Genomic DNA, 15,721 nt, shown 5'->3' on the forward strand with positions numbered 1-15,721 from the left:
TCCCACCTTCAATTCCCTCCTGCAATGCCACCTCAGAGGGTAGAAATCAATGCTCTACAATACCTTTTAAAGCCTATGATTGGTTAAATAAATAAACCCCATAGTAAGGGGCGCCTGGGTGGTTCATTCGTTTAAACATCTGCCTTTGGCTCAAGTCATGATCCCGGGATCCTGCGATCCACTCGAGCCTGACTCCTTGCTCAACAGGGAGCCTGTTTCTCCCTCTCCCTCTCCCGCTCCCTCTCCCTGCCACTGCCCCTGCTTGTGGTCTCTCTCCCTGACAAATAAATCTTTCTAAAAATTTTAATAGAGCCTATAATAATCCCACAAAAGCAGGTAATCCGCAAACAGCTGCTTCGCATTGCGAGTGCCCTGCCCGGTGTCAGTAACAGCGCACTGCTACAGGAAAAAACAAAAACAAAAATCCCACAACCAACAACAACCAAAAAAACCCAAAACCAAAAAACCTCGCAGCGTTGCGGAGTCCCAAGCCCTGCGCAGACACATAAAGGACACCGGGCGGTACTCGCTAGCAAGCGGTAGAAGGGGCCGCAAGAGTTGCTGGGAGTTGTTGGCTCAGCAAGCCCAGTAGCCTCAGGTACTTAGGAGTTGCCGCATGGGGTTCTGGGAGCAGTAGGCAAGACAGCCCCCAAAGCCTTCTGGGAGTCGTAGTCTCCGGAGCCACTTCCGTGAGAGACTTCCGCGTGTGGGGCCCTTTGGACGTTCTAGTACCGCGTTGTGTCCAGGTAAGTTGTTCCTCCTGTAGCGGATGGGCCCTTGGGCCCCTGCTCTAAACTGCGATGGCATGTGAAGTTGTGAGGCTCGGGGAGTGGTGACAGTAGCCCCCGTGATTCCCTAACTCCTGTGTCCGTCCCAGAGTCCTTCTGGCCAGGATCCCCATGTTGGACATGGTGGTCCATCCGGTCTCTTATCCACACATCCCTTCCCGCAGGTGAGGTTTCCACCATCTCCCTGCCCACCCCCACAGCATCGGGTACAACCAGGAGGCCCCTAGTGTGTCCTCGAACGTCTGTTCTGGTAGAAGGATGCCACACACTATCATCCGTCTGACAAAGCTGCAGTCCAGAGGCATCCCTGGGGTCCGCGTGTCTTCTTCTGGGGGCATTTATAATCCCACATTCTACATTTATTTACCGAGCGCGGCACTGTGCCAAGCCCAATGTGAGCGGGGGGTTGGGGGGGGGGGGACAGAGACGGTGGTGGATGAGGCAGACCTAATCCCTGCCTTCAGTGCCCCAAAGGGTCAGGTCTGCCACAGACTGGTGGAGTCGCAGTCGGGAGGGGATGGAGGCATACTAGGGGCTCTCTGAGCCTGGAGGGGGTGCCTGACCCAGGCTGGATGCATAAAATCTTCCACAGGAAGATGCTTAACGGGCATTTCAAACCTGATACTGCCCGGTTGGAATTCCTGGTGGCCCTCCTGACAAAATGGCCCCATCATCCTCCTGAGGGTTCTGGCCAAAACCTCCACATCAGTCTCCATTCATCTTTTCTCATCAGCTGAGCCTCCACCATAATCCAGGTCTTGAGCAAGTCCTATGGACTCTACCTTCAAAACAGGTCTGGAGTCCCACCCTTCCTTCCCACTCCCACTGCCACCATGCCCACCAGGCCACCTGTGACTCGCATTGACTATTACCATAGCCTCCTCCCTGGCCTCCCTGCCTCTGCTCTCGCCCCCTCAAGTATGTTCCCCACACAGCAGTCAATGGCATTCTTCAAAAACTTAGGTCAGATCGTATCCCTTTCCTGCTCAAAACCTTCTGTGAATAAAATTCAGATTCCATATCATGGCCTATGAGTCTCTGACAAGTTCCACAGACTCAACACCTGCCATGAGGCAGACTCCCAGAACTGGGTGACTGTAGATTTGGTGCAAGAGGAGGGATGAATCCAAGGTGATGTGATGTTCTGTCCTGTGGAGGAGCTGGGTGGGAGGTGATGGTGCTGTCAGGAGCCGGGCAACAGCTGGGCAAGAACAGGTTTCTGCCTTGGGGTGGGGGGTATTGGAGTCTGGCCAGTGTGGGCACTTGGGATATGAGAGATAGCCTAGCCGGGATCCTCAGTGGGGCATTTGGAGGACCAGACGGATGGACATCAGAAGTCAGAGTCACCTACAGGGAGACTGGGCTGGGCAGGACCTGAGGACCGTGAAGAGAACTCTCCAAAAGAGTCTGGAGACTCTGCAGAGAGCAGAGGAGGATCCAGTCTAAAGTCAAAAGGGGAAAAAATTGCAAGGGGCTGTTGCTCAGCTGTGACAGATGCACCTGATGGGCACGGCTGATGGCTCCTGAGGGCTACTTGCTGGCCCAGAGACAGGGAAAAGTACTCCGAGCAGAGGGAAGAGCCAGTGCGAAGACCTTGTGGGAGGTTGTGTCCTGGCGCGTTTGAGAATACAGACCAGCGTGAGCGAGGAGGGGGCGACGAGGTCCGAGAAGAAGAGAGCCAGATCCCAGAGAGCCTCAGAGGCCACTGGCTTTTCCCAAAGTGAGAAGAGACAGTGGCTCAGGCTAGGGTGGCCACCACACAGATGACGAGAAGTGTTGGCTTCTGGATCTGTGCGGAAGCTATAGTCAGACGGGATTTACTTGTTTTCCATGTGGGCATTTGGGGTTTGGGGTCTGAGGATGTTGTCTCTGGGGCATCCTTGGTGGGACGTGTGGAGGAACAGCTGTAACTCGACATTGCAATTTGGAGTCACCCACGGGGAGAGTGAGAAGAGTAGTGGAAGAAGAGCAGGCCGGGGTCCTGGACCCCAAGGCTTCTGGCCTGAGCCGGTGAAAGGCTGGAGCTGCTCTTTACTGCAGGAGAAGTAAGTGTGGAAGGAAGAATCAGGAATCTGGGTTTTGAGATGCCTATTAGACATCTGAATGGCATGGGCCCTGCCTCAGGAAGTCACAGACAGTAAACAAAGTGTCACATATTGTGGCAAATCCTTGAAGCAGGGGGGACCTGCTCGGAGGCTCCTGTACCAGGCCAGGCTGAAGGCAATGGTGGCTTGGGGAGGGGGTACTGAGCCTGGTGGATATTTATGGGTTTACCAGGCGTGTGGCACCAAGGAGGGTGTGGCTGGAGAATCGGAGTTTCTGCTGGGGAGGGACGAGGTAGGAGGAGGGGGACAGAAGGGGGCACAGAAACTTGCGGGAGATTCTGACACTGGAGCAAAATTGAGTCCAATCCTGGAGGCCCATTCACCCTGCCTAGGAAACAGAAGCAGCCCCAGTTGGTGCCCATGGAGATGTGATCGATGCTGCCTCTGTGTCTCCCTGGAGTTGGTGATCACCCTGCCCTGCATAGGATGCTATGGGGGCTCACTCCTGGAGACAGTATCCCCCCTGCCCAAAGTGAAATCCAGTTGGTCTTACCCATTTCTCCCCTGTCCCCCAAAACAGAGCTGCAGTCCCCCAGCCCTCCTGTATCCTCAGAGTTGCTAACCTCTTCCAGGCTCTCTAAAAAGCCCTGGGGGTCCAGGTCAAAGGTCTCCACCCTGTCCCTCTGATTCCTGCTCTAACAGGGATGGCCTCCCTGGAGACTGACACTGCTGCTTAATATGCAGACCCCATCCGCCCCAACAGGTCACAACCTAATTCTGAGTGTAACTTGCTTGTCTTCCCTTATCCATCAACCCCACCACCACCACCACTGCCGTCCCCATACCAACTCTTAAGGCTCCTTCTCCACTTGGTGCAAAATGGGGTGCATTAGAACCCTCCTGAAGCCAGACCCGCACATACCTAGCCCTGGATCAATTTGGGCAGGAGAGCTAGCTGGCAGCCTCCCTGGAGGCAACGACCCCGCAAGCCAGCATCCACATGTAACCCGCCTCCCCTCTCTCCCTGTCCAGGAGAAGCCAGCTCCTCCCTGCCCACCCGGAACCCGCCCCGCGATGCCCGCCCCGCAGTGCTTCTCCTGCCACGCGGCCCGCGCAGCCCTCCGCCGCCCGCGCTCCGGCCAAGCGCTGTGCGGGCCCTGCTTCTGCACCGCCTTCGAGGCCGAGGTGCTGCACACGGTGCTGGCGGGCCGCCTGCTGCCACCTGGCGCCGTGGTGGCCGTGGGCGCCTCCGGCGGCAAGGACTCCACAGTGCTGGCGCACGTGCTGCGCGAACTAGCGCCGCGCCTGGGCGTCTCGCTGCGCCTGGTGGCGGTGGATGAGGGCATCGGCGGCTACCGGGACGCGGCGCTAGCTGCCGTGCGGCGCCAGGCCGCGCGCTGGGACCTCCCGCTCACCGTCGTGGCCTATGCAGACCTCTTCGGGGGCTGGACTATGGACGCTGTGGCCCGCAGCATGGCCGGCACCGGCCGCAGCCGCGCCTGCTGCACCTTCTGCGGGGTGCTGCGGCGCCGCGCGCTGGAGGAAGGGGCGCGCCTCGTGGGAGCCACGCACATCGTCACGGGTGAGCGCAGGGAGCGTCACTGCAGCGGAGGGGCGAGGGCCGGCACCTAAAGGGAGCTGCGCACGGGCCCGAGATCTGGTGGGGAGATGCTGTGGGTGCCCCCAGGTGGAGGATGTCCACGAGCAGAAGCAGATATGCGTGCTTGCTGAAGGCACACGGGCGTAGCTCGCGGGCCGGGATAATCACGGCAAGCTTTTGAGTCACTGCCATCACACTGGCAGCTAGAGGGGCGGAGGGGTACTCCCGTGGGCTGTGGTACCCTGCCTTTTAAAAAATGACACTCTTTGTGTCCTCTTTCACAAAAGAAGACCAGTGAAGTGGTACCGCCCATGAGAAGCCAACTGTATTCTGAAACACCCCAGTCCTTGAACTGCTTTTCTCTGTCGGCCTCTCCTCTTTGATAACCCTTACCCTCTCCCCGTCATTACTTCCACACGTGATTCTTGACCATTTATTGTGTACCAGGTACACAATAGGCTACAAAGCCAGGTAGCCCAGAGCAATACCTAGCCTCAGTTACCTCTTCTGTAAAATGGGGTTATTAATAATATCCAGGTCCCAGGGTTGTTGGGCATTAGATGACTTACGTGTGAGGCGCTTAGACCAGAGACTGGAAAATAGTAGACCTTACACAAATGTCACACAAGACAGTCTCTGTGCCTGCTCTTCTCTCACACGCATATTTAAAACCTGCGAAGCTCTACTAAGGAAAATCGCACAGACTTTGCCAGTTTATAGCAGGAACACCCCGTGGAAGGAGAAAAGTAGGGGTTAGAAAGCATTTCCAGAGTGAGGCAAGACCTGAAGGCCATTCAAGTAAGCAGTGGAGGGTGGACAGAGGGGTTGGGTTCTGAGCAGAGGAAACAGCTTATGCAAAGGCCCTGAGGAGGGTTAGTATGGCCTATGGGAAAAGCCCTGAGAAGACCAGTGTTTTACTATCTGTGTTATACAGACTCACATTTAAGATAACAAGATGCAAATTAGTAGATATTTAGCTTGTGTTTTTTATGGCGATTGTTGTGTAAATCTTCCCTTACCTCCTTCCTGGTCTTTCTAAATGCAGTGATCTGCATTCCCAGAGGCTCAAGACTCACTTGAGAATCTCTGCTGTTTAATGTCATTTTGACTTCTGTGCAATGGGAAGCACACTTCTGAGACTGAAATGATATTTGTAGCACAAAGCACTTTTACTACCTTCGTGAAAAGGCAACTAGCACAGGGCCTGGTTGGTAATAAGTGGGTGGCTAATGGCACCCCAAGTTGCCCCCTGGGAGCCCGTGTGTGTTCCCCTCTTGTTTCTCACAGTGACCACCTCCAGCCTCCACCTGGCTGGCCCATGGTGCCCAGGGGCCTCCGTGGTCCTGCCTGGCCCTTCCCTGCTGCTCCCTACACCCCTTCTGCGTCTCTCTGGGTCCTGGCTGGCGCATAGTGTCTTGGGTGTGAGGTCTCCATGGCCCGGTCACCCCCTCTGCCACTTTCCACATCGCCGTCTCTCTGTGGGTCCTTGGGATGGGGTCTCCATGGCCCTGTCGCACATGCTGCGCAGCTCTCCAGGCCCCTCCCCGTCTGGCTGGGTCACCGCTGCCCCACGGTGGCGCCTCCGCCTCACCTGCTTCCCCTCTCTCCCCCAGGCCACAACGCCGACGACATGGCCGAGACCGTGCTCATGAACTTCCTGCGGGGCGACGCGGGGCGGCTGGCCCGGGGCGGGGGCCTGGGCTCGCGCGGCGAGGGGGGCGCCCTGCCGCGCTGCCGCCCCCTGCAGCTGGCCTCGCAGAAGGAGGTGGTGCTGTACGCGCACTTCCGCCGCCTTGACTACTTCTCCGAGGAGTGTGTCTACGCTCCCGAGGCCTTCCGCGGCCACGCGCGCGACCTGCTGAAGCTCCTGGAGGCAGCACGGCCGTCCGCGGCGCTGGACCTGGTGCACTCGGCCGAGCGCCTGGCCCTGGCCCCGGCCGCGCGGCCCCCGCCGCCTGGCGCCTGCTCCCGCTGCGGGGCGCTGGCCAGCCGCTCGCTCTGCCAGGCCTGCGCCCTCCTGGACGGCCTGCAGCGCGGCCAGCCCCGCCTGGCCATCGGCAAGGGCCGCGGGGGGCGCGACGAGGAGGGGCCGCCGCCCCCGCCGCCCAGCGACCCCGGGTCTGCGCCAGGCCCCGCCGCCGGGGAGTGCGGGGCAGCCTGTAAGGAGCGCTGCGAATAAACCCTCTCCGCCTGGGCCCTGCCACCGGTGACCCCGCAGAAGGGAGGAGAGGCTAGGGGCTGGACTCCTGGGTCTGAGGGAGGAGGATTTGGGGGCCTGGACTCCTGGGTCTGAGGGAGGAGGGCCTGGGGGTCTGGGGGCCAGGACTTCGAGGTCTGAGGGAGGAGCGTTCGGGGGCTGGAGAAGGTGGAACTAAGGCAAGAACTCTAGGGTCTGAGGGAGGAGAGGCTGGAGACCAGGAGAGAATTCAACAACTTTCCTTTCCGGAGCCAATAGGAGTAGGGGAATTGCTTGCCTAGTCCTCTGCCCGGTTCTGGGCATGCTCAGGAGAGTCCTAACCCTTCTTCAGAACCTACTATGTGACATATTTGCCGGTATCTGGATAAGCAAAACCGCTTCAATCCATGGGCTCTCTCATGCCCGGAAATCAGGATGCTTCTCTGAGCGCTCTACACACTGCGGGCGCTGCCCCATCTGATTTCATCCGCACCACAGTCTCGTGGACTGCAGCCTGGGGCTGGGTGACTGGCCTGAGGTCGCCGCGCTGGAGTTTGTCCCTCCACACCAGGTGGTCGGTGGGTGTTTAGATTTTGCCTGTGGTTCAGCACTACGCTACAGAAATATAATGTGAGTCAAATGTGTAACTTTAAGTTTTCTAAGAGCCATATTTTTTAAAGGGCAGGGGAACAGGTGAGCTTTTAATAATATATTTTACTTGACCCAAATAAACATATTTGACCTAAATATCCCAGATATTACAGTTTTATCTTGTTATTTTAAAACTGTGATATTTTACAGTATTTTTTTTGTACTAAGCCTTTGAAATACAGTGTGTGTGTTACACTTAAGCCTGTCTCCATTCAGATTCAACCACTGTTCAGACCTCACTTGAGACCTGAGGGCCCCACATAGGAACTGGGAAGATGCTATCCTAGGCTTTGGCCACAAGAGGTCACTGTACCCACACCTGTACATCAGGTGGCCATTGTTGGCAAAGGTCTCTCTCCGCTGTCCAGGTGGGAGCTCTGCTCTCTGCCGCAACTGACTCCCTGGTCTCCCTGGTCTGAACCAGGGGCCAAGGGCGAGAGGTACGATCTAGCAGAAATATTAAGGCCCTACTGGAAACCTTCCTTGACCTCAAGACCTATGCGTTCATGCATTTCTTCACTCCGGAAATATTTATTGAGCACTTTAGCCGTGACCGCAGTGAACAATCACCTGCCCAAATGGGAGAGGCCAAAAAAGCGAGGAGAAAAATAAGTTGAATACACAGTATGTCAGCTGGTAATAAATCAGGGGATGGAAACAGGCCAACCCTTAAGTAGGTGTAGTGTAAACCCTGACGGTTGGGTTTTCTCTTTTTTGTAATGCAAGTGCTTGACATAGGCTTTGCTTGCCAAGGCATCCACTTCAAAGATGGCTATCTCAGCAAACAGACTGCCAGCCACACGACTAGATAAAGAGCCAGGCCGCCTTCCCCGTCCCCCAGGCTTCTTTGTTTCAGAGATCTTAGTTGATTCCTATAAATCAAAATCACCCTGCAGCTTGTTTTTACTCTTCCCACGCTTTAAATTCCCCACTCATGTTTTAAATTCATGAAGAGTAAGCCTGTGAAACCCTTGGTAACCCCCCAGACTCCAATAAAAGCAGAACCCCAGAGATTCGTGCACCCACCCTCCATTGTGACGTCGCTGTATGGCCTCCAGTTTAAAAAAAAAAAAAGAAAAAACTCTTTTTTTTTTTTTTTCCCCAAGTTTCCTGATGGTTATTGTTGAGGGCATCTTGCAAACCTGAGAACCGCAAGGGCTGGTCCAGACACAGCATCGGTTATCGATAGGCTGAGAGGCACAAAGCTGTGGGCTGGATAGGAAGGCCTTGAGGAGAAGGTGATAACTGAGCAAAGACCTATTCAAGGTGAGGCAGCGAGCTCTGCAGATTTGTGGGAAGAGCCTTGCTCGCTGAGGAACAGGAGAGTGGTGGAGGGGGGGATGGAGGAGAGAGCTAAAAGGGACCAGATGGTTTAGGCTCAGCTTCGGTTTTGAGACAGAAGCCATAGAGTTTTGAGCAGAGGAGTGATAATGATCATCCCTTTATTCACACAGCAAACATTTTGCAGGTGCCTCCCAGAGGCCAGGCCCTGCGTGGAGCAGTGGGGAAACAGCTGAGTCAGCCCCAGTCCCTGCCCTCAGTGGGCTCCCCATCTGGTGGGGAAGGCAGGCATGGACACAGAGGGATACATGCCACACTAGGGAGTTAGCAAGGACACAGGGGAGCCCATAGGTGGGGTGCCCGGCTCAGCATGGGGCGTCATAGAATGCCTTCTGAAGGACATAGTGTTTCAACTGGGCCCCAGAACATGAGTAAGAATGAGCACAAGGTGGGGCACCTGGATGGCTCAGTGGGTTAAGTGTCTGCCTTTGACTCAAGTCATGATCCCAGAGTCTCGGGATCAACTGAGGTCATGATCCCCGAGTCCTGGGATGGAGCCCCACACTGGGCTCCCTGCTCAGCAGGGAGTCTGCTCATCCCTCTGCTCTTTCTCTTTCTTACTCTCTCAAATAAATAAAATCTTAAGGGAAAAAAAAAAAGAAGAAGAAGAAGAGCACCAGAAAGCAATGGGAGGGAGACAAGGCTGAGAAAACAGATACAGAGGAAGGGATCCACAAGGGAGTGGGATGGTGGGAATGGATATGAGGGCTATTTAGGAAGCACTCACCAAGGGCTGGGAATCCTACTAAACTCTAGGCTGTGTTTTGTAAGTGTAAGAGCTCCCACATGAACCCCAGTACAAGAGAAGTCCGTCCTAAACAGACTGAACAGAAATAAAAATGTTTGCCACTCAGGCAGATGGCCATAGTAAACACGGGACAGTCTTTTGCTGAGGGAGAAAGCCATAGTAAGCACGGAGGGTGGAGTAGGGATGTTGCTGAGACGGGAGCCCTAGTCATCATCATGGAGTGGGACTTTTGCTGTGGTCTTCGGCCTTGCAAACTGCAGCCCCCACATAAACACAAGGGATCCTTCAGTCTTGTTGCATATCGCTGTGGATCTGGTGAAAGGATCAAGGCTGATGATGTGGAAACCTCATCCCCCGGAGTTGGAAGCTTTCTTTCCCTTAGGGATTCAAAGCCCAGTCTCAGAAAGATGGGCTTTCCCATTTTCCCCCTGTGTGTGCTCTCCCAAGCCTGGGTAATTGGAGTCTAGTGTCAGGTCTGAAGAGGTAGAAGCATTGGGTACAGAGATTCTGGAAGGAAGCAGATATCTGGAGGGAGTCGGGAATTCTGGAGGCAAGTGGATTTTTTGGTAGAAGCAGAGATCTTGGAGAAGAGGAGGCTTTGAGATAATCTCACTCCTTGGGCCTGTTTATAGAGCACCTCACTGCATGTCAGGTAGCAGACTCGTCTCAGGGGATTCAGCAGTGAACCTGCAAGACAAGGTTCCAGCCCTCATGAAGCCTCAGTTTCAAGTGAGAGAGATGTTACTTCATTCCACAAATGTTTACTGTGTACCTGCTTTGTGCCAGGGCACAGATCAGATAAGGAAGCCAAAACCCCCTGCCCTGTCAGAGATTACACTCATGTTATGAAAGACAGAATCCAAAAGAAAGCAAGTAAATAAGATGTGAGGGACATCTGATGGTAATAAATGCCATAGAGAGAGAAAACAAAAAAGACAATAAACAAGGAAGCAAACACATAAAGCAATTGTAGATTGAAATAAAGCATACAAAGAAACCAAGAAGGGGCTGAGGTAGAAACTAGAGGGTAATGTCTGTTCCAGACAAGGTGATCATAGGCACAGTGGCAGGAAGGGTGTCTCAGGCAAAGGAAACAGCAAAGACAAAAGACCCTATATTGGGAAAACGAATACCATGTGGAGAAAATCAAGGACATCCAAGGGAGCTGAGACATGGTGCGTGATGGAGTGATGAGCTTGGAGGGATGGACAGGCCAGACAGAATGCCTTGGAGGCATTTGGATTTTAGTCCATTTGCAGTAGGGAATCATAGATGGGTTTTAAGCGGGTTGTAACATGATACTGTTTTATACTTTAGGAACATGTTGGCTGCTTGGACTTGGACTTGGCAGGGGTGGGGGAAGGTGGGAACAGGGGTCAAATGTGGAAGCAGTGAGACTAGTTAGGCTGCTGTCCTTGTCCGGGTGAGAGATAAATGTGGCTTGGTAAGACAGGAGGGAAGTGGGTGGATTCCACGACTATTTTGGCGCTAAGGTGACAGGAATTGCCAAAGTGGGAGGTGGGAGTGAGGGAGGGATCCAGGACCACTCCCGGCTTTTGACCTGAGCAACAGGGAGAAGGATAGTGTCATTTACCAACAAGGGGAAGACCAGGGGGATGGTGGGGGTGGACCCATCTTCTCCCACTTTTTAAATAAGTGGGAGATAATAAAGATGGAGGGAGGTGGGGCAGAAATGTTTGCTGCCTGTTGACCTGGCATCAAGGGTGCCCAGGTGTGCATACAGAGGCTGCCTGGCACGTAGCAGATACAGGTGCTGAGTCAGAGACATCTGAGAGATTACCCAGAAAGTTTGGGTAATCAAAGAGACATGTGAGATCAGCAGCAGAGGGGCATCGAGTCAGACTGGCTGAGGTTTGAATCCCAGCTGCGCCCCTTGCTCACCATGCAAAGTTGGGCAACTAACCTCATTTCTCTGGGTTTTCTCCATCTATAGAATGGGAGCGATTATGTGTGCACTACACAAGGTCAATGGGGGGATGAAGAGAGATGTGGCACAGGGAGGTGGCATGTGGATGTGGCACATGGAGGTACTAGAAAAATTGCCAATCAAGAGCTGGTCAGGAGCCCAACAAGGCGGAGGTGAGGGTCTGTGTGCTCATTCCACAAGCATTCATTGCATGCTGGGCTGTCCCAGAGGCTGGGGATCCAGCAGAGGACTTCCTGCCCTCAATGGCACACAACCAGATCTGAAGGCAGAGCAGCATGGTGTTTAACAGTTGGATGAGCCAGGTCCCAAGCCTGGCTATGCCACTTGCACGAGTGACTTTTGTCTGAGATCCCACTTCCTCCCCTGTAACACGGTGCTAGTAAGAGTATCTAAGCCTCATAAAGCTGCTGTGGGGATTAAACATGATGATGTTTACACGGTCTTTGGCAACCTGCCTGATGTTTATTTTTAGTGAAGATGGAGACGGGCATTCCCTGACAACAAGGTCAGGAGTGTTGAAGAGAGAGAACCCCCTGGTTTTGCAGCAACCACCGCCCCCCCCCCGGCCTAAATGTGGTCTGGGACAACTTCCCCTGTCACCCATTCCCAGGGCAGCACCCTGGCCCCTATCTCCATCCACAAAGGCTCCACCTCTGAAGCCACAAAACCCACATCCCACTCCCTGACCACAGCCTCCCGTGCTCCCAGAGCTGTGGGTGGCTCTGCTGTACCTGTTCTTCTGGCTCAAAGGCACCCTGACCCCCTCATGCAGCCTCTGCCAAGCCCCTCTGTCTGCACTTCCTACACCCCACAGTCCACCCTTTCCCCAACCTAGAGTCCTCAACTCCCTTGTCTTAGCATCCCTCCCACCATCACTCAGTCCTACACGTGCCTTTTTGCTGGAGAAAAACAAAACAAAATCGTCCAACTGCTCAAATGATGCCCCTTTAAATGCTTGACCGCCAGCTTCACCTGGGCACCTTCTCCGCCGCCCTCACCACCCCAACCCCACCCGCCCAGATGCCCCTTGAGGTGAGCTGGCATCAATCTTCCCAGAGGAAACAGAAGCCAACCCAAGGGCCCTCCCTCCTCTTCCTGCCACAGGACCCACACCCCACCTGAAACCTCACCCGCCCTTTCCTCCTTCCTTCCTGGAACAATGGAAGAGGCGTCTTTCCTCCTGTCTGGAGCTAATCCCACCACTCTGGCAGTTGCACCATCTGCCCCTTTGTTCTTGGGCATCTCATTCCCTGTGGTTTTTAAGAGCTCTCCGCCTGGGTTCAAATCATAGAATCACGGGGCCACCACTCAGCGTTGTGTAAACTTGGGCGGGCAACTTCTCTTCCTCATCTGTACATTGATGATAATAAGAGCGTCCTTCTCACGAAACCATGGGAAGGGTTTGGTGAGTTAATTTATGAAAAATGTGCTAAAACCATGTTGGACACCCAAATCTGTGTATAAATGGAATTGACCCTCAAATCACCTTGGAAGACAATAGAAAATTCTGGTAGTGGATTGGAGATTCCTATAGTCCTGGAGTTTGCATACTTCCTCTTACACTGACCAGCTGGCTGACCCTGGACCAGCCACCTCCCCTCAGCCTCAGTTTCTCCATCTATAAAATGGGGACAAGATAGCACCTATCCCATAGGGTCCACAATTTCCATGACTCACTCTGCGCCAGCCATGCTGGCCTCCTCACTGGTCCCCAGACACACCTCAGGACCTTTGCACTGTTGCTCCTTCTGTCTGGAATAGTCTTCCCCTGGAGATCCCCAACTACCTTTTCATCTTTGCCCGAAGGTCATCTCAGTTGGGCCTTCCTTGACCCTACTCCTCTCCCTACTTTCTTACTATTTTTCATAGCACTGATAAATTGAAATATTATGTGTCGTACTTATTTAACTTTCTCTTGGTTGCCCCCACTTCCAGGATGTAAGCTTCAGCAGGGCAGGGATTTCTGTCTGGTTCATGGTTATATCCTCAGGGCTCGGAACTGTGACTCCTCACAGTAGATACTCTGTGTTGTTGAATGGAAGGAAGGAGAGTGAAGGAAGGCAGGAGGGAGAGGGAGACAGGGAGGGAGGAAGAAGGAAAGACGTGAACCCCCACGAGAGCATTCTTGGTAAAACAAAATGTTCAATGAAAGATGATTCCATCGTAGAAAGGAAGGAAATTCTAACACACGCTACAACATGAACTTTGAAGACGTTGTGCTCAGGGAAATAAACCAGTCACAAAGTGATTCCACTTCAATGAGGGAATGCCAGTGGTCACATCCATGGAGGTGGAAAGCAGATGGAGGTGGGGGGGTGGAGGGCAGGGCTGGGTGAGGGGATGGGGAGGAAGTGCTGAACAGGGACAGAGCTCTGGCTGGGGAAGACAGAAGATTTCAGAGATGGATGGCGGCCTCAGGCCACTGAACTGTCCACTTAGAAATTATTTAAGTGGTGAATTTTATGTTCTGTATATTTTACCACAATAAAAAAGAAAATCAAATTTTTAAATTTTTTGTATTTCTTTCAAAAGTGTATTTATTTGAGAGAGAGAGAGCAGGGAAGGCACAAAGGGAGAGGGAGAGACAGAATCCTCAAGCAGACACTCTGCTAAGCACAGAGCCGGGTCGTGGGGCTCATCCCAGGACCCTGAGATCATGACCTGAGCTGAAATCAAGAGCCAGCTGCTTAACCGACTGAGCCACCCAGGCAGCCCTCAATTTTTTTTATTTTTAAAGATTTTATTTTTAATTAATCTCTACACCCAACATGGGGCTCAAAACTCACTACCCAGAGATCAAGAGTCGCATACTCCACCAACTGAGCTAGACAGGCATCCCACAAATGAATTTTTTAAAAGCTCTGAGCATTAAAGGACAAAAGCAAAAGAACATAGCACAGCACTTGGCTATGCCAAGTCCTCAGGAAATGGGAGCTATTTATGTCCTTCCCCTCTCCTCACCAACCTGGGATGGTTACACACCTCTTGCCCCTGCCCCATCTAAGGGCTGTCTTCACTCACCACCTCCTCCCCAACCCCCCAACCCCCCTTCCAGTCCCACCAGCCATGAAAACCTTCCAGTCTCCCTGATGACCAGCTGGGTCCCACTCCCAAGTCTCTTCCTTCCTGGAAAATTATCTCAACTTTCCCAAAACCATCCTTTCCTGGCCTTCTTTCTAGCTCTCCCCTTGCTCCTTCTCAGCACCCTGCCCCCTAAACCGGGGTCTTCCTTAGGGTCCTGGGCAGATGTCCCTGGTCCTCTCGCTAGATACAGTCTCCCTACATGGGCTGCAGGCACTCTGGCTTCCATTGCCACTTGAGCTAATAACGCCCCGCCGCTGTCTCTAACCAAACAGCCTTCCTGAGCTCCAGAGATAGGTCTCCACCAAGGATCCTAAGGGCTCTTCTCTCCCCTGCTCAGAATCGCCCTTGAGCTTCTGCTTCTCCTGGCCACTTTTCCCTCCAGCCCTCTGAGCTCTGTCACCATCCTCCTGACTGGAGGTCTCTACTCAAGCCCTTCCCCTCTCCCCCTGCCCCCCCACCACCCTACACTCCCTCCATCCCCCTGGCTAACTCCTACTCATCCGCCACAGGCCCCAGCTGAGACAGCCCGCCCTTCGGGAACCCTTCCCCACTCCAGGGGTTTCATCAGGCCCTTCCATATTCCTTTTCAGGGGCACATCACCCTGGACCAAGTTTCCTATTGCTCCATTGGCCTTTCCCACCAGACCATGAGCAACTTGAAGGCAAGGACTCCGGCCATCTGTTTGTTCATTCGTTCATTCACTCACTGAATATCTTTTGCACACCCATGTCAGAGCCAACAACACTGCTAAGGTGGTGGGTGGAGTGGTGAGCAGGCGGCCCAGGTTTTGGATTCTGGCAGGAGGGTGCTGAGTAACCTGGTGGAGCATGCAAGGACAGGGCCTGGGCTGGGGAGTGAGAAGGAGGGGAGCATACTTGGGATGCATGGGCCAGCCTTTCGCTAGGGCTCTCTTGGGTTCACTGAAGGCTTCTGCTTAAGCAGAGCCTTCTTTTTATTTTACTTAAAAATTTTTAAAGATTTTATTTATTATTTGAGAGAGAGAGAGAGAGAGATCCTGAACAAGCAGAGGGGCAAAGGGAGTGTCAAGAGACACCTGGGGTGTGAGTAGATGGAGAGCACAAACAGGAGAGGGTTTGCAAACTGCAGACCACACCGAGAACAGAGCCCGACCCAGGGCTCCATCCCAGGACCCCCAGGATCATGACCTGAGCTGAAGACAGGTGCGCAGCCGACTGAGCCACCCAGGCGCCCCTCAGAGCCTTCTTTTTAGGCGGAGGGAGACCTCATGCTTACCAGAGCCTCTCAACTCAGCAGAAGATACCCCTGAGTCCATCAAATCTAAGTTTATGCTCAGATGGAGGTGGTGAGCTCCCTTTAC

At 53.7% G+C, this 15,721-nt stretch overlaps 1 protein-coding gene across 1 annotated transcript; it reads left to right on the forward strand.

Moving 5' to 3' along the window:
• The first annotated feature begins 672 nt into the window (after positions 1-672).
• Positions 673-7,365, forward strand: LOC122911765 (cytoplasmic tRNA 2-thiolation protein 1). The gene is made up of 3 exons (XM_044256769.1): positions 673-746; positions 3,866-4,415; positions 6,047-7,365. The coding sequence occupies exons 2-3, from the start codon at positions 3,908-3,910 to the stop codon at positions 6,610-6,612; spliced, it is 1,074 nt and encodes a 357-aa protein (XP_044112704.1). The 5' UTR covers positions 673-746; positions 3,866-3,907; the 3' UTR covers positions 6,613-7,365.
• The last annotated feature ends 8,356 nt before the right edge of the window (positions 7,366-15,721 follow it).

The sequence above is a fragment of the Neovison vison genome, chromosome 7 (assembly GCF_020171115.1).
Source record: "Neovison vison isolate M4711 chromosome 7, ASM_NN_V1, whole genome shotgun sequence".
NCBI lineage: Eukaryota > Metazoa > Chordata > Mammalia > Carnivora > Mustelidae > Neogale > Neogale vison.